The sequence below is a fragment of the Pocillopora verrucosa genome, chromosome 12 (assembly GCF_036669915.1).
Source record: "Pocillopora verrucosa isolate sample1 chromosome 12, ASM3666991v2, whole genome shotgun sequence".
Lineage (NCBI taxonomy): Eukaryota > Metazoa > Cnidaria > Anthozoa > Scleractinia > Pocilloporidae > Pocillopora > Pocillopora verrucosa.
This window is the reverse complement of record NC_089323.1, coordinates 16,458,147-16,485,591: the sequence shown is the minus strand read 5'-3', so window position 1 is coordinate 16,485,591 and position 27,445 is coordinate 16,458,147. Positions and strand designations below refer to the sequence as shown.

General features: G+C 37.4%; 2 protein-coding genes across 2 annotated transcripts in view; both read left to right on the top strand.

Moving 5' to 3' along the window:
* Nucleotides 1-1,574, top strand: part of LOC131788922 (uncharacterized) — a 40,653-nt gene extending 39,079 nt beyond the window's left edge. The window contains 1 exon segment of the mRNA XM_066159481.1: nt 117-1,574. Within this exon segment, the coding sequence (XP_066015578.1) occupies nt 117-445 (329 nt within the window). The 3' untranslated portion in view covers nt 446-1,574.
* An 871-nt stretch (nt 1,575-2,445) lies between these two features.
* Nucleotides 2,446-25,583, top strand: LOC131788923 (receptor-type tyrosine-protein phosphatase delta). The gene is given in 20 exon segments (XM_066159520.1): nt 2,446-2,585; nt 4,800-5,113; nt 5,358-5,502; nt 6,594-6,704; nt 6,707-6,853; nt 7,421-7,594; nt 13,474-13,713; nt 15,565-15,768; nt 16,491-16,804; nt 17,908-18,055; nt 18,928-19,230; nt 19,570-19,866; nt 20,441-20,740; nt 21,216-21,316; nt 21,949-22,141; nt 22,365-22,467; nt 22,934-23,201; nt 23,411-23,462; nt 24,063-24,104; nt 24,314-25,583. Coding segments are annotated over 20 exon segments (3,873 nt in total). The 5' UTR covers nt 2,446-2,515; the 3' UTR covers nt 24,661-25,583.
* Nucleotides 25,584-27,445: the final 1,862 nt, after the last annotated feature.

The window sequence follows — 27,445 nt, the reverse complement described above, 5'->3', positions numbered from 1 at the left end:
CTAATAAACATTTGATTCCTCTCAAAGCTATCACTTGATTCCTTCATTATCTTCTCCAATTTTAATGGAGACAGAGATTTTCATATCTGGTGTAAATCTCTCTTATTTTCTAACAGGTGAGTGCCAGGTCCTTCGGGCTGCTGTCATCGCTCTTTGTTGCATTGTTTTCGTCTTGCTCATTGTGATTGGTGCGCTAATATGGCGGTTGAGACGAACTGAGCCTAACAAAAAAGCAACCACAGTAAACAGTGGTATCCCTGCCCCATCTGGTGGTCGTCAAGTGTCAGAGCCTAGTGTTTATATGGAACTCCACCCCAGGCCTTCGGAAGGGAAGTCACGTGAACCTTCTGAGTACCAGTCATTGCAGGACACTCAAGTGACTTCCAATTATTACAATGTGGGATTCAAGAGAGAAAGGTCAGGAAAGAAAGACGGAGGAATGTAGGAGAATTCGCACAGTTGAATACTTAAGTCTCTTCTTGACGCTTGATTGATCTAAATTGAAGCCGCCCGGTAAGATGTGGGTCTGTAAGCCCTATAGACAGTTTGTTGTTGAAGATTTGGTTTAACGAACATCAGAACGTTCGTAAAAGCAAACCACATGATGAATTTTCGTAAGAGACTAACTCTATAAAGAAATTTCGTGAAAAACCGACCGTGTAATGAAACAAAGCAAGAGTTAGGAAAAATTTTATCTTGTAAATGCAGAATTGAACGCTTCTACACTGCATTACTATACTTAGCCTTTGTTGTGTACCTGATGATATTCGACCACATATTAACGGGGCACGGAAACACACAAACCTTTATACAAACTGTAGGAGTAACGCATGACAACTGAATTACCTGATGTACTGGTAATCGCTCATTATGAATGAAATTACATGCAGTAGAATGTAGAAAGGAAAATTTTGAAATAACTCTGAGTCACTTTTAGCCATGTTGCTCTTAAGAGGAAACGATTTACCCTGAATTGTGGCCTAAAAATTGGGTAAAATGTATGGGAAGTCGAAGAGATGCTCAGCCAGGAGAAAGTGCTCTTTAAATAGAGCAATCAGATTTCAGTACTGTGGTAGGAGTTGAATAAAGCAATGCACCGTTGAAATGATTATTTTGTCTTTCCACAGTCCATGTCGGTATCTTTTCGAACCAAACCATACTTTGAAGGAAAATATGTGGATTTTTTTTATTTATGTTTCAAGTGAAAGATTTATTTTGCTTCTAGAAAATGTAAGCAAAAATAGAAATACCATTAACATTAAATCGCCTTTTTTCCTCTTGATAGAAATTCTACGACCAAATCTTTGAGTCGTTCAATTGAAAATATTAGATAGTATTAGATTTACAACCGCATCATGGACTTCAAATATTACTAAAGGTCTTGTGACAAGTACCTTCACAACAGTCGCAAAAATATATCGATACAATATCAGTCTTATGCCTGAAGCGTGACGTCGTGGACTCGGCTGATCAATCACCTGCTTTGTCTCGCCAATAAAAGAATGTTTTTGACGTCAGCAAATGACGTTTGCCTTTTTCTTGCCAAAATTAAATCTATCAAGTATGTGCTACTATTATTTGTTTTAACTTGGTTAGGGTGGCTTAATAAAAACCCCTAAACCTTGACTCTGATCATTTCTTTTTAAACCGATCGACCAGTGCCCCCCTTTTTGTATCACCCCAAGCAAGATGAAGTGAAGGGATCGATTGGATCGCCCCCCCCCCTCCCCGCAAGTGATTCTGTGCCTTCTTCCCTGAGGCAGATCAAGCTATAAATTCCTGCAGAACAGGGGTAATTTTTTTCGTTTTCCAAACAAGTGAAATAAAGGGGCTCGCGTCTCCACTTGCCTTGATGAGCCAAAAAAACCGCCTCTTTGTGGTCGGTAGGGGGTATAACCTGATAATTTGGTTTTGTCAACTGAGTTGATAATGTAAATTGGCCACCGTAAAGAGTTTCTTAAGAGATTCTCTATAAACTGTGGACCTACCTTGTCAAGATACACAAGTGAAAAAACATTCCCACGCAGGATATTTGAGCATAGGTTTTCCTTTCTAGATTCTTACAAAAAAGTTATTTCAATAAAGATTAACTTTAAATGTTTCAGCACACAAATCATGATTGACAAGTTCATTTTATAACCAGTGACGTTCGCACCAAGAAACAATGAAAAACAAAGAAATAATTTAGACTTCCTGTAATAGTGCAACAGTTGCGGGAAAAACACCAGAGATTGTTGTAGAAAGTTTTCAAGTCATTTTTTTTTTTTTTTTATATTCAGAAATTATTTTTAGATTTCATGATTGCTTCCGTTGTCTTTTGCCCGTAGATCATCCTTTAAAATAGTGGAGTCTAAACCCGTTTTGTCAACGCGTGATCTTTCGGTTAGCTGCTGAAATTCCGGGAATATTTATGATAATGAGTTTAATTGTAACTTGGCAGATGCGCTTCAACGGAGATGGTGACCTTTTTAAGATGCAAAAGGCTATTGAGTTATGAAATAACAACAGCGGCGAAATGTTGGAGTTTGATTCCGAGCTGTACTTCCGAGTGACTTTCTTCGCTATTCTTATTCCTCTAGGTTCCGGTGAGTTCTCTGTCATTTGTAATCTGAGCATACGAGTTAAGATCTGCACAAATTCACCGATTTATTTTTTTGGCAGTGACTCCTTAGATATGAGATAATTAAATTCCATTTCATTGCGTTCAGTTGACAAACTGTCGAGTCCGACCGAAAAATGTCAAGTTAATTCTATTATCTTCTTTAAAGCTTAAAAAATCTGACAAGTTATTTTATTTTGATAGAGTGAGTTTGGGAGAATTCTAATGGCGATTTTCAAACGTATCTCGCATAGTATGAGTTACTTCCTGTTCAGAGGTAACAACGGCTCATCGACTGACTTCGTCGCTCGCCTTTTCTTAGTTTCGTAAGAGCATAATCTTGTCTACTTGGTTTCACGATATTTGTGAAGCGGTAGCTCGAAAGAGATCGGAACTTTTGTCGAAACTTTTGTCGGAACAGAACAAGCTCGCTTCGTTATCGATAAAATATGACGGTCTCCTAAAGACACGGTCATCGCTCGAGGAGAGGTACCTTTGAAAGCTATGATTATAGGAGGAGTAGCTTAGAATTTGAACGATTTCGATTGCTTTCCTTTACTTTTACTTCAAACAGTTTCTACACCATATCGAGCCTTTGCTTTAATTTCCGAGTTGTCTAATTTCTTGAACACAAAGTTGTGTCATTATGCAAATTTGGCACTGATTTCAAAATACTCCATCAAGTTTCCATTTTGGTATACAAACTAGTTCGATACATTTACTGCCATTTAGTTGCTGCTGAAGGCAGTGGGACAAAGATACTATGACGATTATTCAGTAAAACAGCGCGAGCCAAATCAAAAGGGCAGAGAACTTCAAGGAAAAAGTAAACTGAAAGTTCAATTATGTTAAGAGGTTTGTCGTGACTTGGCATATTATTATTGACTATTGTTTTAACAAATGAGCAGGCAAACACGGCCAAAGTAGACAACTGTCTGACCAAGCGTTGGAATGAAGACATGTTCATCGTTTTATTCGAACATTATACCATAATCAAATAGAAAATACAATTTGAATTGAATAAAGAATGACTCAGCTCGCCTCAGACGTAGGTGTTCAAGTATTCGATGTATATTCATGAGACACGACACGGAATAACCATAAAATAAACAATCATAAAGTATTAATAGACATTTCATTCCTGTTAACTCATATAATTTGCTTCCACGCCGAAGGACTAAGATTTTCAAAGACCTATCATGAAAATCCCGAATCGAGGTGTAGCTCTGAAACAAACTCCAACAACAGACCAAGAATTTGAAAAGCGTTTCAGATTAAAGTGACGTGTTGCAAGGAGGGCCACAAAAAATATGAAGAAAGATGTTCTTAAAGCATAGTGACCATAACCAAAATTTTCTTTCTAAAGTGAAATTTTGAAATGTGTCCAATTGAAAATGTTCTAGGAGTTAACTAGTTTCAGTAAATATTGGGGCACACTTCACCAATCGTTAGTCCAATCGATGATGTCATTGATAAATTTATCATGGTAAACTACTCTTTGGGGTTTCACCAACGACCAGCTAGAACAATTCTGTAGGGCCTGTTTACCAGAAAGTGGGGGACCCCAGGTTATTGAAGTAACCCTCATAGCTTTGGTTAGAAAATAGTCCGTGTTTACACCCAATCCTACAACCCCGGGATCCTGGGGGTGAGGTTGTTAGACAACATGTGAAGGGTGCGCAATGCCGCTACCAGAAACTGGGATCATTTACACTCCCTCCAGGGTTCACAATGAATAAATCACTACAGGATTCAGCCTACGGAATTCGAGATTAATCGGCTTCAACCTGCATTTGCACTACAGCCTTTTATCTTTGTTAGCCTTTGATTATTTCCTGGTATAACTCTTTAAACCATGTGACAACCCCTTTTCTTAATCACGTGACTTGCTTTGCAAGCTGAGTTATTTTCCCGCTAAAATCCAAGATGATGGCATGGTTACTAAGCATGCCACATTCAACATGGAGGACAGTATTCTCATTTTGAACCGACTTACTACATCTGTTTCATAACTTAAACGATCATAAAACGCCTAGGTATCCAGGTAAATAACAAGGTAGTTTTTCGGGCTGAATACATCCTGAAGAAATGGTATCGATAGTAGAAATGTCGTGCTAGATATTAATAGTTGTTCATTTACCTTGAGTTAATATGGTTTTATGTCAAATTTTATAACTTTCTGTTTTTAACTTTTTTATAGGGGTATGTATCGATTTGGATCTTGGTTTGGAAAATGAGAGAATTTCAGATGGTAACATAACCGCTTCTTCAGTACAAAATGCCAGCACACCAGCCAAGAATGGTCGACTGAACTACAGATCTGGATCATCATGGTGTGCAGGAACAAGTGACACTAACCCATATCTACAGATTGATCTACAGACACTTCATATCATCTGTGCTGTGTCTACTCAAGGAAATTCTCAAGCAGATCAGTGGGTGAAGACCTACAAGCTACAATTTTCCATAAATGGGACAACTTGGACGGACTACAAGGAAGCTGGACAAGTTAAGGTGCAATGTTTTCTAAGTAATAACTATTTGAGTACAAAAATACAAGTTGTTTTACATGTATTTCATGTGATGAAAAATACATGAACATTTTCCTCACAAATCAGAATTTTTTGTTCTAACATAGGCTGCCTTTTGTAACAATCTCATTTTTTCTTAACCAAGTCACCAATTTACTTGAAGCCTACAGTAATTTTCATTATGTATCTGTAATATTATTTAATGTTATAACTTTTGAAAATCTTAGTTCTTCATGGGGAATGATGACAGAAACTCAGTGGTGAAGTATGTTGTTTATGAACTGCTGACAAGATATCTGCGTTTCCTGCCACAAACACACCAGGGTAGGGTGTGTATGAGAACAGAGGTGTTTGGAGTGAAACAAATGCCAGGTATATGTGCAGGCATGATAATATTCCATAACCAAAGGAGATCCAATGTATACATTTATCATATTGCTGGCAATGCATGTGGGCAATATGAAGTGAATCCTGTGTTCTGATTGGCAATCTGAGTGGGCAAGATGAGCCAATCTTGCCCACTCAGGATTGCCCTCTTTGATCCTGTGCAAGAAGAAGTGGACTTATAAAGTTAGTAACTTTTGTATAATGTCAGTGATAAAGTTGCAAAAAGCAGCAGAAGATAGTCAAAACCAAAAAAAAAAGCAACCTATTTGGGTTTATTGTACTATGAACACAGTTAGCCTTTTTTCCTGGCTCTCAAAATAAACAAGTCGTTCTTGATTCTTATTAAAGCAAATATAATGTTTAGTTATATAATAAATCCTTTATTATTGACCAGGCTTGTTCAGTTAAGATGGCTAGATATTAACTTCAATTAGTTATTTTTTCAATTTTTGTAGACCTTGACTTTATCTTGGTTGATAAAATTATGAAAAAAGGAACTTGGCCAGTATACAGCCATCATGACCTCACACTTGGTCAATAACCCATTTATATATGCAGATTTTATATTCTGGTGTTCTTTGATAGTTTTAGAGAGGATTTGCTTGCTTAACAATCACAGTTTAAAATTAAGCTTCTTTGAGATTATCTTTGTGGAAGGTTTTGTCAATGTTAAGTGAAATATAGACAAACAGAGGCTTGACAAATTGTAGTATGTTGCAATTGTTATATCAGCTGAATAACTAGGCAAAAAGTAGTCATTTTATAACAGAAGTGAGGAAATGATTAAAATAGCTTTAATCTGAAATGGGTAAATCATAAGCTATCGCAGGATTGAACTATAACATAAAACTAATTGGCACAAATATCTCCTACATGACACTATTTGGTTGAGAGAAGTGTTGGTACAGTACAACTACACATAACAAAAAATGTGTGGAAGGAAAGCTAAGAATTTTGGAAAATAACTACACAACTATTTTTCTTTGTTATACAATCTCTTGAGTGGAATCACTCTGTTACAATGGTAAGTTTTTCCTGGCCCATGTGGTAACATTTTCTTCAATATTTGTTCACAGAGAACCTTGCCCTAAGGAAGGCTACAGCTCAGTCTTCAACATTCAACAATACTGCTGACAATGCTTATGGTGTATCTGGAAACGCAGTGGATGGAAATCCTGACACTAACTTTTAAAAGGGAGCTGTTCACATACAACAAAAGAAAACCCCAGTTGGTGGAGAGTGGACCTGGGTTCAGACCATGTTGATGTCTCTGAAATTCACATAGTCAACAGGTTCTCACAGCACGTAGTTACTGAAGACTACAAAATAACATTTGGTGAGTTTTGTTATCCTTTAATTGAATGTAAGGTCAACCATGCATACATCACCTTATAATCAGCTGTTAAAAAACAGGCCAGTTTGGATGTTACAGGAATTTTTGAAACCTCAGCTAAGCTGTATTGACCTTGTTATTAATCAGCCCAGATGTTTTTTACTTGTCATTGCTCAGTCAATACAGGGCCTCAGCTTAAGATTTTCTAGCAAGGATCTTACTCTTGGTTACTTTTAGAGTTAAGTTAGTACATGTAGATGGGACTGGAGTACTAGAACCAGGGTACTCAAGTGTCATCATTTGTCTACACTGTACCTTCACATGGGACACTCAGAAGTTTACCTCCAGTAATAATTTTTTTACCTGGCCACTCTGTTAACACTATTGTGGCACTTACAAAATTAATGTGATTAAATCCTTGTTTTGTTAGTTTTAATTTCTTTTTAATATGCCAAATAACATTTCCAGGATGTTTACTTTGCTGAAGAATTTATTACAAATTGATCATGTTTGCCACATGGAACCAAACTCTACTAGTAATTCTGACTTTCAGTGCCTCATAATCTGCAGGTAGCTCTCCTAATGTTGTAGGCAACACCCCCTGTGGAGGACTCTATGATTTTCATAACTTCACTGCATCAGCTGTTTGTTTTACCAATCCACTGAAAACTGGTAGATATGTAGGGATTTTAACCACAAAGGAACAAAGTCTTCAGCTGTGTGAGGTAGAAGTTTATTCACGAGGTAACTTTTCAATTACTCTTTATACTAAACTTAATGTAGTGGTGAAGTCACTTTTCCTCTTTTGGAAATTGACTCATCCAAGACTTTTTTATATATCTCAAAACATATACACATTCATGTAGTTTGAATATACTTATGTTTGCATGTTTAATGTGCAAACTGTATTTACCATAATTACTGTAACGATATCGATGTTATCGTTCTATTTACTTCCGGTCCGCATTTACGTCATAACTACCATGGCAACAAAACTTTAGAGACCATGCTTTCCGGTTTTGTAGAGCTCGTCGGACATCGATTAAATAGACCTGTGTTACTTCACCTGTGTGTGTCTTGTTCCTCTTATAAACAACGTCACATGGTGTCAGGAGTGGGATTCTTCCTACAGAATCGTCGCTGAAATACTTGAGTGAATTTTCAAGCCAAACTCAGTGAATCTAGCTCCAGATGACCGAATCAGGCTCGTCGAGCGTAGCTTCAACAAGCACGCAGCCAGCAACTCCTCAATTTATCCAGTCCTCTATTCCTTTACCGTCGAAACTAGACTTCAAGGGGAACTTAGCTGTGAATTGGAAGAAATTTAAGCGGCTTTGGACAAACTACGAGATCGCCTCACGGCTCAGTACGCAAAGCAGTAATCTTCGAACAGCCACATTGTTGACATGTATTGGCCCAGATATCCTGGAGATTTACGATGGTTTGCCCTTCGGAAATGAAGAGGAGAAAACCGACATCGACAAAGTGATAGAGCTTCTAGACGCTTTTTTTCATCGGTGAGACGAATGAAATATACGAAGCCTATCTGTTCAATCAGAGAGTACAGGAGGTCGGCGAGTCATTTGATGTTTTCCTTACAGCTTTACGTTCGTTAGCTAAAACGTGCAATTTTGGCATCATGCAAGAGCGAATGATTAGAGACAGAGTTGTGGTAGGAATTAGAGATAACCCCACCCGAAAAAAGCTGCTAGCTGAGAACAAACTAACTCTTAACAAGTGTATTGATATTTGCCGTGCGAGTGAAACCACATCCAAACAACTTAAGGAGATGTCCCATGCGGAGGAGGTTAGCGCCGTTGCCACAGGCCACCCAAAATCGAAGATAGGTTTTCGCCATAATAAAGTACGAAATTTCAGTAAAGTTCAACGCCCCGTCCACAACAAAGTAACAGAACCAGTTAGATGTAAGTTCTGCCACAGAACCCATCCTTTAAAGAAGGAACTCTGTCCAGCATGGCAGCACAAGTGTGATAATTGTGGTCGAATGAACCACTTCTCAGTGGCTTGCAGAAGTCAGAAAGCTAACAAAAAGCAAACTAAGAAGTCAGTCCACAATGTAGAACAAGAAGTTCAGGAGTTTAATGACGAAGATTCTGATGATTACTTATTCAGTGTAGAATATGTGAGCGTCCTGTATGCAAAAAACAGCCCCAAGAAGATTTATGCTAACATGCGCTTGAAGGATGAAACAGTGAAATTCCAGTTAGACTGTGGAGCAACAGTCAATATCCTCCCAGCAGATATTTATCAGCAGGTATTTAAGGATCCGCGGATGGAACGCCTTCAGCCTACTCAATCTACCCTCGTCATGTTCAACAAATCAGAGCTGAAACCTCTAGGATGTACTAAGGTAGAGACCTTCAACCCCAAGAATGGACAGTGTTTCCTCACGGAATACACCGTCGTTCCAACAGGTCACACAGCACTCCTTGGTGCTGAATCGGTGCAGCAGTTTGGCCTCATAGTAATTAACACCGATAACATCATGTCTCTCTCGAATGAGATTCTCACGCAGCCAGATCTCGTGAGCAAATTCGGAGATGTCTTCTCAGGAGAAGGAAAGCTCAAAGGAAAGCTTCACCTCGAGATTGATAAGTCTGTAACCCCTGTGGCACTGCCAGTGAGGAAAGTCCCCTTTGCAGTAAAAGAGCCTTTAAAACAGGAACTAGAACGCTTAGTTAAGATAGGCATCTTGCAACCAGTAGATGTTCCAACAGATTGGATTTCCTCAATGGTGGTCATTAAGAAGAGCACTGGAAAGATAAGGTTATGTATCGACCCAAAACCTCTGAATTAAGCACTCAGGAGAAATCATTTTCCCCTTCCAGTGATCGATGATCTACTACCACTGCTTATAAATGCTAAAGTCTTCAGTGTCGTCGACGCAAAGAACGGTTTTTGGCATGTGCAGCTAGACGATGAAAGCAGTCTTCTGACCACATTCGGTAACCCCTGGGAAAGGTTCCGCTGGACGCGGATGCCCTTCGGCATATCACCCGCTCCGGAAGAGTTTCAGAGGAGATTGGAATACGCCCTGGAAGGTCTTGATGGAATTAAGCCAATATTTGATGATATCCTTGTTTTTGGTGTCAGAGAAACAGAAGCTGAAGCACTTTCTGACCATGATGCAAAGCTGACAGCATTGTTAGAACGCTGCCGCGCTACTGGCATTAAGTTGAACAAAGAGAAGCTTAAGCTCCGTCGCAAAGAAGTGAAGTTTATGGGACATGTTATATGTCAAGATGGTCTTAAGCCTGACCCAGACAAAGTACAAGGTATCAAAGAGATGCCAACCCCGACAAGCAAACAAGATCTCAAGAGACTTCTCGGCATGGTAAATTACCTCCAGAAGTTCGCTCCTAACCTGTCAGAAGTTACAGCCCCAATGAGAGACCTCTTGAAAGAAGGGAACCAGTTCCGTTGGGATGAGCAAGTACAAGGTTGTAGTTTCAAGTGAGTTAAGGAGATACTCTCAGCTGCCCCTGTCCTCAAGTATTTTAACCCCAAAGACGACGTGGAATTGCAGTGTGATGCATCAGACCGTGGACTTGGTGCATGTCTTATGCAAGGAGGCCAGCCCGTGGCTTATGTATCTCGTTCCATGACAGAAACAGAAGTGAACTATGCCCAGATAGAGAAAGAGATGCTTGCAATACTTTTCGGAGTAGAACGTTTTGAGCAGTTTGTATATGGTCGACCTGTCAAGATCCAAACTGACCACAAACCCTTGGAGAGCATCTTCCGTAAAAGTCTACTTAGTGCCCCTAAACGTCTTCAGCGAATGTTGCTAAGATTGCAGAAGTATGACCTCCAAGTGTCTTACAAAAAAGGGACTGAAATGTATCTGGCAGATACACTGAGCAGAGCATACAGAGTGCGCAAGAGCACAAAAGAAGATGTAGCAGAAGATGTTATGTACATAGAGAACATGAGAGGAGACACTGAAAGAGAGCTAGAGCACATCAATATGATACAATACTTGCCAGTATCGGAACCAACGCTGATTGCCATTCAGCAAGCAACAGAATCCGATCCTACCCTGAGAGAGCTGAAGAAAACAATCAGGCAAGGTTGGCCAGCTACCAAGGCTGGGGTATCAGCAAACATCAGTGGTTACTTTACATTTCGGGACGAACTGTCTTTGCAGAATGGACTGGTCTTCAAAGGTGAAAGACTAGTTATCCCTATGAGCGTGAAAGCTGACATGTTGGCTAAGATCCACCGGAGCCACATTGGCATCCAAGGCTGTCTCAGAAGAGCAAGAGAAGTAGTTTACTGGCCTGGGATGAACAAAGATGTCGAAGATTATGTAGCAAAGTGTGCCATTTGCAACAGCCAGCCTGTCGAGCAAGGAAAAGAGCCAATGATTTGTCACGAACTGCCCAGTAGACCATGGGAGAAAATCGCAGTGGATTTTTTTGATCTGAACGCTGTAGATTTCATGGTGACCGTTGACTACTATTCAAGCTTCTTTGAAGTCGACAGAATGACAAGCAAGACAGCAGACGAAGTTGTGAAGAAGTTGAAAGCCCATCTTGCCCGCCATGGAATTCCCGACCAGCTTGTATTGGATAATGGACAGCCCTTTTCTTCCGCAAAGTTCCAACAGTTCGCAGACACTTATGGTTTTGAACATATAACAAGCTCTCCAACATATCCTCAGTCCAACGGCAAAGTCGAGAACACGGTGAAGACAGCAAAACATCTGCTAGAGAAAGCCGTCAAGTCCGAACAAGACCCATATCTTGCCCTGCTGGACTGGAGAAATACTCCTACAGAAACACTCAACTCGTCACCTGTTCAGCGATTATTCGGTAGAAGAACAAAGACTCCACTCCCAACCTCAAACCAATTGCTCAAGCCGAAGCTACCAGAGGAGGTTGATCAGAAGTTGAAGCTACAAAAGGCTAAACAATCCCTGTACTACAATCAAGGCGCCAAAGAACTGAAGGAATTGCGCCCAGGAGACACAGTGCGATTGCAGCCACTAAAATCCCACTTGGGAAAGAAGAAGGATTGGACCCAAGCAAGAGTCGAAGGCAAAGTCGACATAAGGTCCTATCAAGTCAGAACAGAAGATGGAAGAGTTTATAGGAGGAACCGCAGACACCTGAGACATACACGTGAAGTGATGCCACACAGTGAAGATGGGATGAGATTCTCCCCAAAGGCAACACCAATTTCTGCAAATTCTGGTAATGAAATACCATCGGTACCACCTTCCACACCAAGTACTGCAGTCAGTAAGGACCAATCAGACACAGTACCTTTGCAGAACACGGACAAGCCACATCCGGAATATCCACCTCAGTCTGCAGCAGATAAGCAGGAGATTTCCCCATTGGTGACCACCACTCGATCTGGACGAATTGTGCGACCACCCACACGTTACCAGTGATTGGGGTTATCGAAAGAACAAAAAAAGGACATGACAAACTCTTAATTTTCTTTTTTTTTGTAGTTTATTTTAAACTAGGATTGAGACATTCAGTTACGTTTACATTTTTTTTTGTTTCCTGAAGAAAGGGAGATGTAACGATATCGATGTTATCGTTCTATTTACTTCCGGTCCGCATTTACGTCATAACTACCATGGCAACAAAACTTTAGAGACCATGCTTTCCGGTTTTGTAGAGCTCGTCGGACATCGATTAAATAGACCTGTGTTACTTCACCTGTGTGTGTCTTGTTCCTCTTATAAACAACGCCACAATTACTACAGCCAAAAGTCACACTGAATTTTAAGTAGCACAAAAGCCTTGAAAAGTACACCTGATTTTATAATTATATTGATAAAACAATTGAATGTAATCAAAAGTAGATAAATCAACAAGTGCCATTGGAATATGTTCTTGTAGAGTGGATAAACCAAGACTCTTGTTTAATCTCACAGAAACCCTTTAACCATAAAGATCTTAGAAAAGTTTTGTTGGGAATTATTTTATAGTCATGCTTGTGAGAAATGTCTTTTGATAAGTAATTTAAACATAGGTTTATTTGCTATTTGAATATATTATATATATTACAACACTTTTCCCTTCTTGATATTTGGGTCTCAAAATTTACCTTTGAATTCAGTTGCCTTATTAAGTGTTGAAGAATGGTACAGTTTATCTTCCAGTATGTCAGCAATTTTAAATCTTCAATCAATGAAGCTAGCAATATAAGTATGTCTCTATTAATTTTCAAGTTAATGATGACTAGTAGAATATGTATAGTATTACATCGTAGCTTAAGAATGGAGTCCATACTAAGTAGAAAAAATGCTATAATAACAGTGGAGGTATTTTTTTAATTTGAAAATTTAGACCTACACCTGCACATGATTTTTTTCCTACATCAAAATTATTGCAGTTTGGTTTCTTTTTCTTTCTAGCTTTTTGGCAAAGGCTGGTATATCTGTAGGCTGTCCAAAATGTAATATCTACAATTAACCAGTTTTTTAAAAATACTCTTTGTTTTAATTTTTCCATATAATGTACAGTGTAACAAACATATTCATTACAACTCAATACAACTGTCATTCAGTGATCAGTATGTGGACAGTGATCATCTTTGTCCAGGGAAACATTTCCTTTTCTTTTGTCTACATTTTCTCCCAGAAAATCTGGCATTTCAAAAACCAACATATCAGCACTCATGGACAGTAAGTGGTGGCACAAGTGAGAAAGCAGTTGATGGAAATAGCAATATGATCTTTGCAGATGGATCATGTACATTTGGGGCGCATTCCAATTTTCCATGGTGGAGAGTGGATCTAGGACAGGATGAGTTTGTGACTGAAGTGTATCTAGTCAATATAAAAGCCCAGACTCGCCTATCAAAATTTGAGATCAGAGTTGGTAGGTTAATACACATACAGTAACTAATATTTTTGAAGTGGTCAAAGCACTCTTTGCTTAATGTCTTCAAGAAAAGAGGGGGAAATGGTACACTGTGGTTTCTGGCATTGAGAAAAGCTGGATTGGACCAGATCAGATCACAGACAGGATCATGGAACAAATCACAGCAGGAGCTCATTATTCGAAGCTTTTATCTTCCATACTTACCCTCTGAGTCAACCTTGTTCGGTAACTTTTTATTTTTATAAGCACCTCCTATGAGGTTTTTTGCAGGTGTTTACATAGTAGCCAATCATAAGAGAGCTGTGGTCCTCTTTTGTTTGTGTCACATGCAGGTTGCATGAAAGTATTTCAATAATGGCAAAAAGCGTGCAAATTTTTACCAATTTTTTTTAGGGTGTTATGCGAACATCAGCATGTTTTCGCAGGAAATTAAAGAACCTCCCAAGTATCTCAGTTCAAAAAATGAAAAGATATAGGACAGGGTTGACTCAAGGGTACAATTGGTTTGGAGGCTCCAGGTAATGGGTTCCTGATCACAGGTCACATAATGGGTTGCATCACTGGTCAGACTGAAAAAAAAATTTTGAAAAATAAAAAAACATACATATATAATTGTTTTTGAAATAAAAATAAATAAAAAATAGGATTGAAATACTAAAATATGTTGATTTAAATTAGAAATGTAATGTGACAAGCCTGAATGAAATCTGCACAATATTAATAATTGCTTTACATGTAAATTACTCACATGCACTTCAGCTGTCATATCTAAACCATTTTTACTCCTCACCTCGCCTCTTCACTCACATGTAGTCACACCCATTCCAATCTGTAATCTAATCCATGATCTGATCTGGTCTGATCCAGTACATTCCTAGTATTGTTGATGCCGCTGTGGTTTCCACAGCCACTACTATTTCTGTATGTACATGTATCATATGATTGCTGTTAAGTTCAGATGTTGGTGATTTGATTTGACAGTTTTACACTAACATACCCACACAAGGTTGTGCCCTATGGGTGCCTGGTTGCCAAAAGGAACTGAGTTTTAGCTTCAGGGAACTGAAAAACATTGCCACTTTGCTGAGCAAGGTGGCTGACTGCGCTCTTTTTACTTTGTTTTCAGGTTGGATGTATGATTATGCTCATCGGCTAAAATTATAATTTTTTTTATTGTTCCACATGACTTAACAGTAAAATTAATGTGAAAAATGAATCTCTGAGAAATGGCACAAATGTAAATTTGTGTTATTGTTTGATTAAATGTAATACTTTACAATCCATTTTTATGCTTTTGATTCAAATCACTCAATAATTTTCTTGTCACTTGATATATTGTCTTTACTGAGTTTTGTGGCCCATACACAGTTTGTTATATTTTTCCTGATTAAACTCAGTGATGATGGAATGGCTGCTGCCAAATGACAGCAAGGAGGAATCTTTATTATTTTAAGGAACAGGAGCAGTTTTGATAGTTGAGGGGCTACATTGAAATTTAAGTGGGAGCCCAGTCTTGATGATGTGTAAAATAACTGTCAGAAAATCATCATTATTGGCAGGGATTAGCTTATTACAAATAATAATACTAATAGCTGTATCTATTTTTGATAATTGGCTTGTATTACTTAGCATCATGCCCTTGCTATGCATAACTTTCATGAGTCAGTCTAGCCTACACACTAGAAAAAGGGCAGCTTTTATTAAGGCAAAAGGTCACCAGGGAGGTAAATCTTGCTTGTTTTGAAAATGAATATCTCTATTTGATCAGTATATGGATTATTTTTCAGTCATCTCTTAGAAGTTGTTTGTACTTTTTAAAAGTGATTTATTATTACGGTATTCTTTCAGGCACAGTATCAAGTATTAATGATACTAGTATGACTAGTCCCAAATGTGGTCGGGCAGCTACTCATTACCTTTCTCAAGCAGTAGGTTTGTCATTCTTCTGCCGTCCAAGTTTGAAAGGAAGATATGTTACCATCAGGGACCTTAGAGGAGGAGGTCTATCGGGATTCAATCTTTGTGAAGTTGAAGTGTATTCAGAACAAAGAGGTATGGCATATCTGGATATTTTGAATAACTACTATTAACTACTAACTTACTGAGTTAGGGTTCCAATCTGCATTCTCAGGAAAATTTGCCATTTAATTTCTGTATGTAGACATGTAGGTACTTCAATATTGTTAAATAAATGTAAACTGGTTGCATGTAGTAGATATATAAGTATGATAGTTTGGTTTAAAAGTTGATATATACACATGTACATGTATAAATGTATGTTGTGACCTATTTAAACATAAATGCTACAAATTAAAAATGTGGCCCTTCGTGAAACTTTTATTATTAATCTGTAAATCAATAGTAAAGAATAATGGGGTGGTTGTGTAGTTAGCTGATGGTGTAAGAAAACCACATGATATAAGTATTTCAGTAGTTAAGAGTGATCTATGTTCATGAACTGGCAATTTGTAAGAATCCTGTAGTATAGTGTGTTATTCTGGCAACTAGAAATTCCTGATGGCTTTTTTCCTTCAATTAGAGGCCAAAAGGTGACAAAGTAAATTAATTTTTTTAATTTTTCTAGCCTTGAGTTTTCACTGAAAAAGAACTTACAGTTCTTTACACAAACTACCTCAAATCACTAGTAAAATCACTTGAGGTGTGTTTACATGGTGCAGCACTCTTGTGATTGTTACTGTACATGTATGATATACCAGCACTGATTCTCTGGGTTGAAATCACAGTTTATGGTAATTATGATTGTCTTTTAACAGCATGTCATAGTCAGGCAATTGGTGTGACCAGCAGTGATGCAATTCCAGATGGCAGCTTCTCAGCCTCATCAAAAGCTAATGATGGCCGTGGACCTTCAGCTGGTCGTCTGAATGGAAATAACCGGGGTTGGGCACCAAAAACTAATACTAATCACACTGACTACCTACAAATTGACCTGCAGTATGATTATGTTATCTGTGCTGTAGCCACTCAAGGAGCTGTCAATAATGATCAGTGGACAACAAAGTACAAGATTAAATTATCATTGGATGGTGTCACCTTTAACACATATAAAGAAAACAAAACTGAGAAGGTCAGTTTGATATTAATGAAACATCATGCTAAACTTGCTCCAATTTTTTTCTCATTTTTTGATATTTTGTTCATGTAGTTTCATAAAAACATACTTAACAGGTAATTTAGTGTTAATAACTGGGTTAATAACTGGGTTAGTGTTAATAACTGGGTTAATTACCTGCTTTACTCTCCCACTGACGTAGTACCACAGTTTCTTTAGAAACTTACCCACTTTAAAAATACACTCAGCAGTGTTCTCCTTTTCAGGCAGTAACCAGTAACATTTACCACCTGTAGTACCTCTTATTACTGTTTAAAATTACTTGGAATTCTTGAAAATTCAACAGGTAAAAGGATTGCTTTACTGGTTTGAAAATTTATTTTACCTGTCATGCTTAAAATATAGGAGAACACTGACTCAGTCAAGCCTAATTTTATAGGCAGAAGAATAATGAGATCATGTGTACTATAGGTGGCCTCGGTTGACATATCGGCCGATACATTGGCCAATATATCGGCTGACAGTCGACCGACAAATGTGTACATATTGGGTGATGCATTGGTCGACTATCGGTCTATATATCGGTCGACTATTGACTGTCAACCAATAGTCAACCAATATATCAGTCGATTGTTGGCCTATATGTCGATCGGAATAATGGACAGTTATGTGAGAGCATTTTGGTAAGAGTAAATTTGAACCAGTTTTATTATCAGGTCAAGTATTGGTGGAAATGAGTGAAAAATCTGACATGAGCTTCATAGGTCATGTCTTTCAGACTTTGAAATACTTATTTTTTAAGGCATAATGTAGTCCAGTGTATGATAACCCACTAACATGGAATGTTGATGTGGCTTGCAGCTCTGATTTGAAGTGACTCATTTTGTTTTATTTAAACTATTTTTGTTAGAATTAGAGCTGTAAATTATCCTTTTTCATCACTGTTTTGGTGATGGTGTTTGCTACATTTTTATTGGTTGGTTGTAGGCTTATTGATAATTCAAAGCCAAGGAAAACTGCTGTCACTTGTGCACGGAAAGTTGAAATTTTCTTTTGAAGGGAATAAACATGTCAGTGTCTATTACTGTTCTTTTTCATTGATATCTTTAATATTTTAGGTCTTTAATGGAAACTCTGGGAGAAATGACATAGTAAAACACGGTCTGAGGGAATATACCTTGGCAAGGTTCATCCGTTTTGTGCCAACAGATTATCATGGTTATAAGACATTGAGAGTGGAAGTTTATGGAGTTCTCCTATCTACAGGTACCAATTCTATTTTGTCTGTACCATATCATTGAAATCCTACAAGTGTTGCAAAAAATGGAAGGGAATATTATGACTCACTTTACTTAAAATGTTATGTAAAATCTCTTAGTCTGTATACTGATACCATGCTGTAGAAAATATAGCCAATCAGAATTCAGGAGTTCATTGTATATTTGATGGTATTGCACCCACTCATGTTCAGGTAATGAAATTAAATATAAGTGACTTGTGGGATATTCAATGGTATACTACTCAGCATTACCAACACTGATACCATGCCACAGAAAATATAGCCAATCAGAAGGAATTCATTGTATATTTGATAGTATTGTGCCCACTCCTCTTATTGTGTACTGTGATGCAATGCATGCAATGCCGCTTCTAGTGTATTTCAAGTGCTGTTTGAGCAATGTCAGAACCAAATTCTTCCCTCAACATTTATGTTCAGGTAATGACAGACTATGAGTGACTTATGGGATAAATTATTTCATGATATACCACTCAGCATTACGTAACTGGTATATATTTGAGTGATATATGTATATGTTCAGTGTATATAATCACATTTGTAAATTATCCCCTACAGAAATCAGATTACCACATAGTCTGACTCCCTAAATGGCACTCACTTAATCCATTGAGGATGAATGAGGTCACTTAGGTTCACTTGATGTCAGACTTGAAAGAGCTTGAAATTCTGACTCGAAAAGTTTTAGGGAGGACACAAGCACTGTGATAGTACAGAAATAATGCTTCATCAACATTAACAACTTTCATCTGTGTTGACCGATTCAGCTCCTTTATAGGCACATGACCATTGTGAAAATATCATTAAAATTCCTTATAATCATTTTTATTCAACATTCCAGTTCCATCACAAGTTCCAGGCAACTTGACTGTGACTGCAATCTCATCTACTAGTATAAAAGCATCATGGGCATCACTGCCAGAATATGCCAGACATGGAGATATAACAGGTTATAAGTTGTTTTACAGACAGAAGGGCTCAGTGGACAATTTAGTCATGGATTCTGTTACTGGAGCAGAAACATTAACTAAAGATTTCACTAATCTGAACAAGTACACCAAATATGAATTTCAAGTGTTGGCTGTTGGATCTCGTGGTGAGGGACCAAAAAGTTCTGTAAAGGTTGAGCAGACATTGGAAGATGGTAAGAGACTAAAACTGAACAGTGTAGGTTGTAAGAAATATTTTACTCAAAAACATAATTATAGCTTATTTGAATAAGATTGGAACATAATAGTATATCTTGGCAGGTTTAGACTATAATAATATGATGCAGGATATAATATGAGAGTTAAGTAATTATTATTATTATTATTATTGTTAGCATTAGTAATAGTAGTATAATGAGTTAACTTCCGTCAGCACTTTTAGTGAACAGGTAAAAGTGGATTATCTAATTTCTACATTTTTTCTGCCAAAGATCAATTTTATTTCAGTCTAGCTTAAATAACTACCTTCATCTTCCATTTCTTTGCTACTTTAGCACCAACCATTCCTTCAAACCTTTCGCAGTCTGAGATAATGCCAGATAAACAAGTTGGTCCCAAGATAAAGCTCACCTGGTATAAGCCAGCAGAAGAAAATGGGATTATAAGGAGTTACACTGTGTTTTATAGTCACAATGAAGATCCTTATAATATTCACACTAAAACATTAAAACAAAACATGTTCAGTTATACAGTAGATGTGTTAGGTGGGGCCATCTATCAGTTCCACGTCAGAGCTGCTACGATCAAACCTGGACCAAATGCAACCTTGTCTGTTGCTGTTAATGATTATGGTAGGTGTAAATCAGAAATTATTATAATCAATAAGCCAGTTTTGATATACTAAAATTCTAACATGGCTGCAAGGCAAGGGGGAATAACACAAAAGAAACTTATTATTCGTTCCTTAGCCTTGATGTGATTTCCTTTGTTTTATTCCCCTCACCCTTGGCGCCAAGTTTGAATTTTAATACGTTGAAAATGGCCTATTAATTTTACTTTCAACTTTAATGTTATTTGATAAGTGTAGATGGTAAGTGATATCAAGGTAGACAAGTGAGAACAGCTGCATTATAGGAGTGGTAAAGGAGGGACTCTCCTTATAAACTCCAAGTGCTTTCCAATGTAGTTTTGAAGGACTGGTGAACATGATTAGTCAACATCAATGACTACATACCTAAAAAAAATAAAAATTTGATGAAGGGGGAAGGAGAGAAGAATTACTGAAATACAATTTAGATAAACTTTGAGGATAAATTTTTGATCAAATGTGATTCAGAAATAATTATTTATTAAATTTTTTTCGTTCAATGACAGACAGCTGACCATTTATCTGAATTGGTATATTTTTTTATTCCCTTTTGTCAGAACCCAGTGTAGCACCAAATGATGTGTCTTTCAGTAGACTGAACCAAACAACCTTCAATATTTCATGGTCACCCCTGACAAGAAAAGAGAGTTATAGCAAAGTTATCTCATATGAGGTCAAGATATCATTGGTGTTGTTTGGGAGTCGACAAAAGAGATCTCCAGCCAACAGCAAAACTGTTAACACAACAAAAGCATTTGTTATCCTGTATGATATTCAGCCTTGTTACAATGTGTATGTCCGAGCATACACTAAAGCTGGCCCTGGACCATATGGTCAACCCTTACCTCTGGAATTGAGTAAGTTTCATTTTTTTCCTCAAATTGAATATAGAGCATGCAAAATTTTGCTTCAAACTCATTAATTTATACTGCATAGAAGCTTAATGTGTAGTCTGATTCAAAATCACTAGCAAGAGTAAGAAAAGCAAGGCATTTTGGCTGTCTTTGGTTGTAGTTTAATTCGGCTAATAACCAGGAAATTGATTAATTGAATAGGGGTGATATTCAAAATGCACCCCCAAGTGTACCTAGGGAAACAAGTTGCAATGTTTCCCATAAATTTTTCAGCGCAAATAGCTGTACATTTTAACTCATAATTACATTATTTAATTTATTCTTATTACAACATGGACTATTTGTACAAATAAAAAAACTACAGAAAAAGTAGGAAATTAATAAAAGCGCATTTACTGAATACACAAAAGAAGGAACTTACTCTGGAATCTAAAAAAGCTATCATACTTACATTGTTTTACTTACTAATATGACAAAGTACCAGGGGCACCCAACAACCTGAGGGCAACAGACTCTCAGTCAACAGAGATGAAACTGGAATGGTTGAGACCCCAACCTGCTATGGAAGAAAAGTGGAAGGTGAAATTCTTAATTTTTAAGTCTACTTTGCTGTAAAAACATGGATTTTGACAAATTTTAATACAACTCTTTTAAGTTGAGAATCAGAAACTACTATTTTTGTGATTTTTGTAATTCCTAACTTAAAGAGTGTTTTTAATCCTTAAACTCTCAAGATCTCATTAGTAATTCTCTTTACTGTCTGCCATACTATTCTTATGATGTTAGTTTGGAGAAATTGGTATTGGATCAACTAATAATCCACTAATCAATATTTTACTTTATTCTCATCACTCCTATGCTTGACATTGTATTGAAATTGTAAGAAAAAATTCTGTCTTGATCATTCATGGGAGTTAAAGGGTTAAAGGAACACTGATGGAAATGACATCTGTCGTAATGAATATAATGTATAAGTGTACTAAAGAACTGGTACCATCAGTATGACTACCATTTAAGAGCAGCTACTGTAATAAGTGAGAGGAGTTATATGTACATGCACAGATATATGTATATACATAAAATTAGGGTTTTTTGTTTTGTGCTGTGATTACGAAAATGCACGTCCACGTGGGAGATTTTATTTGTAAATAAATTAGTGCAGGTGTGGTATTTACTGTACCTGCCTTTGACTCAATTGTTTGATCATTAAGGTTGAGTACTCTGGGAAAAAGTCTTACAACAACAGCTTTTTACACGAAGGCAGCAAAGATGTACAGGGAACAACAAAATATACCCTTGATAATTTGGTACCAGATACCAAATATGACCTTCGGGTTTATGGAATCTCAAAATGTGGAAACAATGGATTCCCTTCATCTTTGGAAGTAGAAACAAAAATAGGAGGTAAGCAATAACATGCAGGTAACCGTTTGACCCCCAAGAGTGACTAACATCTAATTTCTCTTCACAATATCACCCCTGAATCACACAAGACTTGGTCACAAGAATAAAGGAAATGATCACCTACTTCTGATTAGGAATGTATGGGATCAGTATGGAGAATATGCATCTTGAAATTGATGTAAATATTTTGCGAATCATATTATTATATTTATTTTATTCCCAGAGCCATTGGCTCCAGTTGTACTATCACTGACCACCAGGAAGGTCGCTGAGTTGCAGGCTGAAATTGATCTGTGGCCTGCTGAACAAAGGAATGGTCCAATAAGGTGATGGTTTTATAGTTTGTGTCACAGATTAGCTAAAAGCATAAACTATTAATGATACACTCACCTGAGGAGGATACAATTCTTGCTTTCACTGTGCACATAATGATGTTAATCTTGTGTACATAGCCCATGATATGAGAAAGATACAATACCTTAATTAGGTCTTTCGAACTTAAGTTGCAATACAAGACTGGGTAAAAAATCTCCTTGTTGACTGTAACGTTAACAAAACGCCAGTTCTGCAATCAACAACATTTCTGTTTAGGACTATTCTTCTCAAGACGATCAGATCGCACAACTGGCTACTATATTGAACACAAACACATGACTTTGTTGCAAAGTCTTTCGCAAAAGTTCCTAAGTGCTTAACTCAAGTCATTAAAGACCATCAAACAACCACCACCTTTCAATACGGCGATGACCGCAATGATGTTGACCAGAATTTTGTTCGTTTTCAACATTTCAGTGCTTATCAAATAATCATTCTTAAAGTCTCTGATTGTGTTCAAGAGCTTCCCAAGGATTTTCATTTGAAGCTGAAAGATTTAAACGACGAAAATTTGAACTTTCATCCGTTTCACATCGCTGCGGAAATCGAAAATGATCCTGTGCATGAGAAATCTTGGAAATTTACTATTGGTGACGGGAAATGGTATGGAACTTTTATCAACAAAGAACTGAGGAAAGGAGGAAACTATTTTGCCTATCAAAGAGCCATAACTCGTTTCAATGGTGTAAGTAAATTTGGGTGTTGTTTAATTGTTCTGTAATTCAGAGTTGATAATCTAAACATAATATCCACTTGATGAAGAAAATTATTTTGGACCAAACCATGTTTTTACGTGCAGTCACACTTGCTGTTAGGGATAAATCTTACTTCCTTATATCAATGAATTTTAAGATGTGTTTGTCACGTTTTGACCATGTTTGGTTCACTTTTTAGCAAATTTTGGAAGGATATGCCAGTAAAGTGGCCTCGATATCTGTCACACCAGGTATGCGAGTTAACACTCACGTGAGACTTGAAAGTAATTTCTCTATCTTTTCAGTTTAGTGGGCTGTTAACTTTCATGAGAGCTTTGTGACTTGAAGAGAAACTTCCCTTTTGGCAAGAGTCAATTGTTACAGTTGCGCGGGCAAATTGGAAAAAAGTTAAACTCAAGTAATGGCAGATCCTTGTTGAAGTCTGCCACTGTTTCAAAAGTTTGTGCCTGGCCTTATTTCTCCCCTTCAACTGAATAAGTTTGGTTTAAAACCTCGGCCACTGCAGATTACGAAAAGCAAACTAACCTACCACCGTTGTTTCTGTGTTTACTAGATAATTCTTATTCCGGTCTGCATTTACATTTGGTCACCTTTGAATTCTTATCATAATTATCATAGAATAACATCCTTTTAAGTAGATTTTTTGTTATTTTATTTTCACTTAAATGTAAAATTTGTGCAACTTCCATTGATGTAATTAACAAAAGCGCCTTGATACTTCCAGCTCTATGATGAGAAACGCCACAGTCTGGATTAAGGGCAGGTTTTTTGTTCTCGCTTGCTCTTCTATGAATTTTAATGTTTAACTATTATTTTCTTTCAATCTGCAGAGTCACTAAAATATTCTAAAGAAACCATAAAGGGAGATACCAGTGAGTATTGTGGGGACACAAGAAGCTGGTCTTAAATTGTTGATTAAACAGCGCCAATAAATCCATAAATAAACAGCATGTTGGAATAATCTCGTAATAATCATTTGATTCCTCTCAAAGCTATCACTTGATTCCTTAATTATTTTCTCCAATTTTCATGGAGACACAGATTTTCATATCTGATGTAAATCCCTCCTATTTTCTAACAGGTGAATCCCAAGTCTTTCGGGCTGCTGTCATCGCTCTTTGTTGCATTGTTTTCTTCTTGCTCATTGTGATTGGTGCGCTAATATGGCGGTTGAGACGAACTGAGCTTAATAAAAAAGCAACCACAGTAAACAGTGGTATCCCCGCCCCATCTGGTGGTCATCAAGTGTCAGAGCCTGGTGTTTATATGGAACTTCACCCCAGGCCTTCGGAAGGGAAGTCACGTGAACCTACTGAGTACCAGTCATTGCAGGACACTCAAGTGACTTCCAGTTATTACAATGTGGGATTCAAGAAAGAAAGGTCAGGGAAGAAAGACGGCGGAATCTACGAGAATTCGCACAGTTGAATGCTTTAGTCTCCTCTTGACGCTTGATAGATCTGAATTGAAGCCGCCCGTTTAGATATGGGTCTGTAAGCCCTACAGACGGTTTGTTATTGAAGACTTGGTTTAACGATCAGAACGTTCGTAAAAGCCCAACCACATGATGAATTTCCGTTAGAGACTAACTCTATAATGAAATTTCGTGGAAAAATAGACCGTGTAATTAAACAAAGCAATAATTAGGAAAATTTTTATCTTACAAAGTAGTAGCAGTAATCTTTAATGAGGATGCCAACGTCACGAAGTGGTTTACAAAAGGGTTCTCAGAAGAATACTAAGTTTAGATTAAGAACCAGTTAAACATACAAAAATGTAAAAGTTTAAAAGAGTATATACAATTATCAGGCATCAAATATAACCAGTTAAAAATACCTGAATGTAAAAGATAAAAAGAATATACAGAGGGTAAAAAGCAAAGAATGTCGTTAAGAATCAAAGACAACTTTGGACAGGCCACGTTTAAAAGCAGGCAATGACTCTGCATTCCTTAATGAAGTGTCTAAGCCGTTTCATATATCGACGCTAAAATTTACTGACGACCAATGACCCCATCTTCTTGTGGCACTAGATTTGCGAATGTCATTTCTCGATCTTGTGTAGTAACCATGAAAATCACCATTGAATGTGACAGGGATAGAGTGACAGAAATGGTTGGTAATCAATTTATACGTAAAAATACCATGATGTTTCTTTGTACATCGCACTGCATTATTATAGTTAGCCTTTGTTGTGTACCTGATGACATTCGCCCACATATTAACGGGGCAGGGAAACATACAAACTTTTATACAAATTGTAGGAGTAACGCATGACAACTGAATTACCTTATGTACCGGTAATCGCTCATTGTGAATGAAATTACATGCAGTAGAGTGTAGAAAGGAAAATTTTGAAATGACTCTGAGTCACTTTTAGCCATGTTGGTCTTAAGGGGAAACGATTTACCCCGAATTGTGGCCTAAAAATTGTGTAAAATGTATGGGAAGGCGAAGAGATGCTCAGCCAGGAGAAAGTGCTCTTTAAATAGAACGACCAAATTTCAATACTGTGGTAGGAAATAAGAAGGGACTCGCGTCTACACTTTCCTGGATGAGCCAAAAAAACTGCCTCTTCTGTAGGTTATCTTCCTCTGCTGTCAAACAACTACTTTCGAACATTTTCAAACAGTTTTCGAGTGTAACGTAGCATGGTATGCAACACTGGCGATATCAGTTAAACCTTACGGTTTCGTATCTTCTCACTGGTCTGTTAATCTTTGTTTTTGTGAGAAATCTTAGGAATACAGAGATTCTAGGCTTGTTTTTGTGAAGGAATAATTTTCTTCAAAAATTGAGAAGGATAATTAAATTAGAAGCGATAGTTTTACAAGAGATGTGCTAGAAAGAAAAAAAAAGAAAAGAAGAACAAAGATGGTTAGTGAAAGTGATATTCAGACCGATTAACTCTTAGGACCAACAGAAATAAAGGAGGTAAGTTTCTGAAAAAGCTGTGGTACTAGGTGGGTAGGGGGTATAACCTGATAATTTGGTTTTATCAACTGAGTTTTCAATGTAAATTGGCCGCTGTAAAGAGTTTCTTAAGAGATTCTCTATAAACTGTGGCCTCACCTTGTCAAGATACACAAGGAAAAAAACATTCCCACGACATTTGATCATAAGTTTTCCTTTTTAGATTCTTACGGAAAAATTCATTTTAATGAAGATTAGTTATAAATGTTTCAGCACACAAATCATAATTGACAAGTTTACTTTATAACTAGTGACGTTCACACCAAGAAAAAATGAAAAACAAGAAAATAATTTAGGCTTCCGGTAAGAGTCTTATGCCTGTAGATCATCCCTTTAAAATAGAGGAATCTAAACCCGTATTGTCAACGCGTCGTCTTTCGGCACACTGCTGAAACTCCGGGAATATATACCATAATGAGTTTAATTGTATTTTGGCAGATGAGCTCCAACGGAGAGAATGAACTTTTTAAGATGCATATATGTTATTTACCGGCTAAGGGTCGGTCCGTATGGTGAAAAACTGTGACCGAGGTCTTGAAAATGCTGCCCGTAGGCTCGGGCAGCATTTTCAAGACCTCGGTCACAGTTTTTCACCATACGGACCGACCCTTAGCCGGTAAATAACATATTTATTGTTTTTTAACTTGACGAAATTCTTTCCGAAAGAACCCGAATGATTTATGGACGTAAATACTGCAAGATCTTCCATAAACTGAACAATTTTTGAGTGGGTAAATGGTAGTTAAAATAGAGGTGATGCAAATTTAAGAGAGATGCCTCAGCGAAACATTTTCATTTCCGTAACGATAAAGGTGATTTAAGAGGCTTTCAAACAAACTTTGAAACATTATTTTTACAAGTATCTGTCACAATCTGACACCTGTCAATTAGAGAGCGCGCAAGAAAAAAAAAAGCGTAGGAACATTTGAAAACCAACAGAACTAGTTTGGCATGAACTGTCACGACAATGTTTTCTTTAAAATCAGTTAATGATCTAACGGAAAGTATTATTCACTCTCATCGACCATTCATTCATGTACGAAGATTTACCTCTGTTCATTAAGTAAACGGCGAGGAAAGTAATTGTGAGTAAATTCAATTTTTTTATTTTGAAGTTGTGAGAGTTTGCTCGTTTGTTTGCTGTAATGGCGTGTTTAACTCTGATCTTTCCTTCACAAAAACTAAATTCGAACGGCACACTCCAACGAGACACAAGGGAATGTAATGCGGCCTTTTCTCAA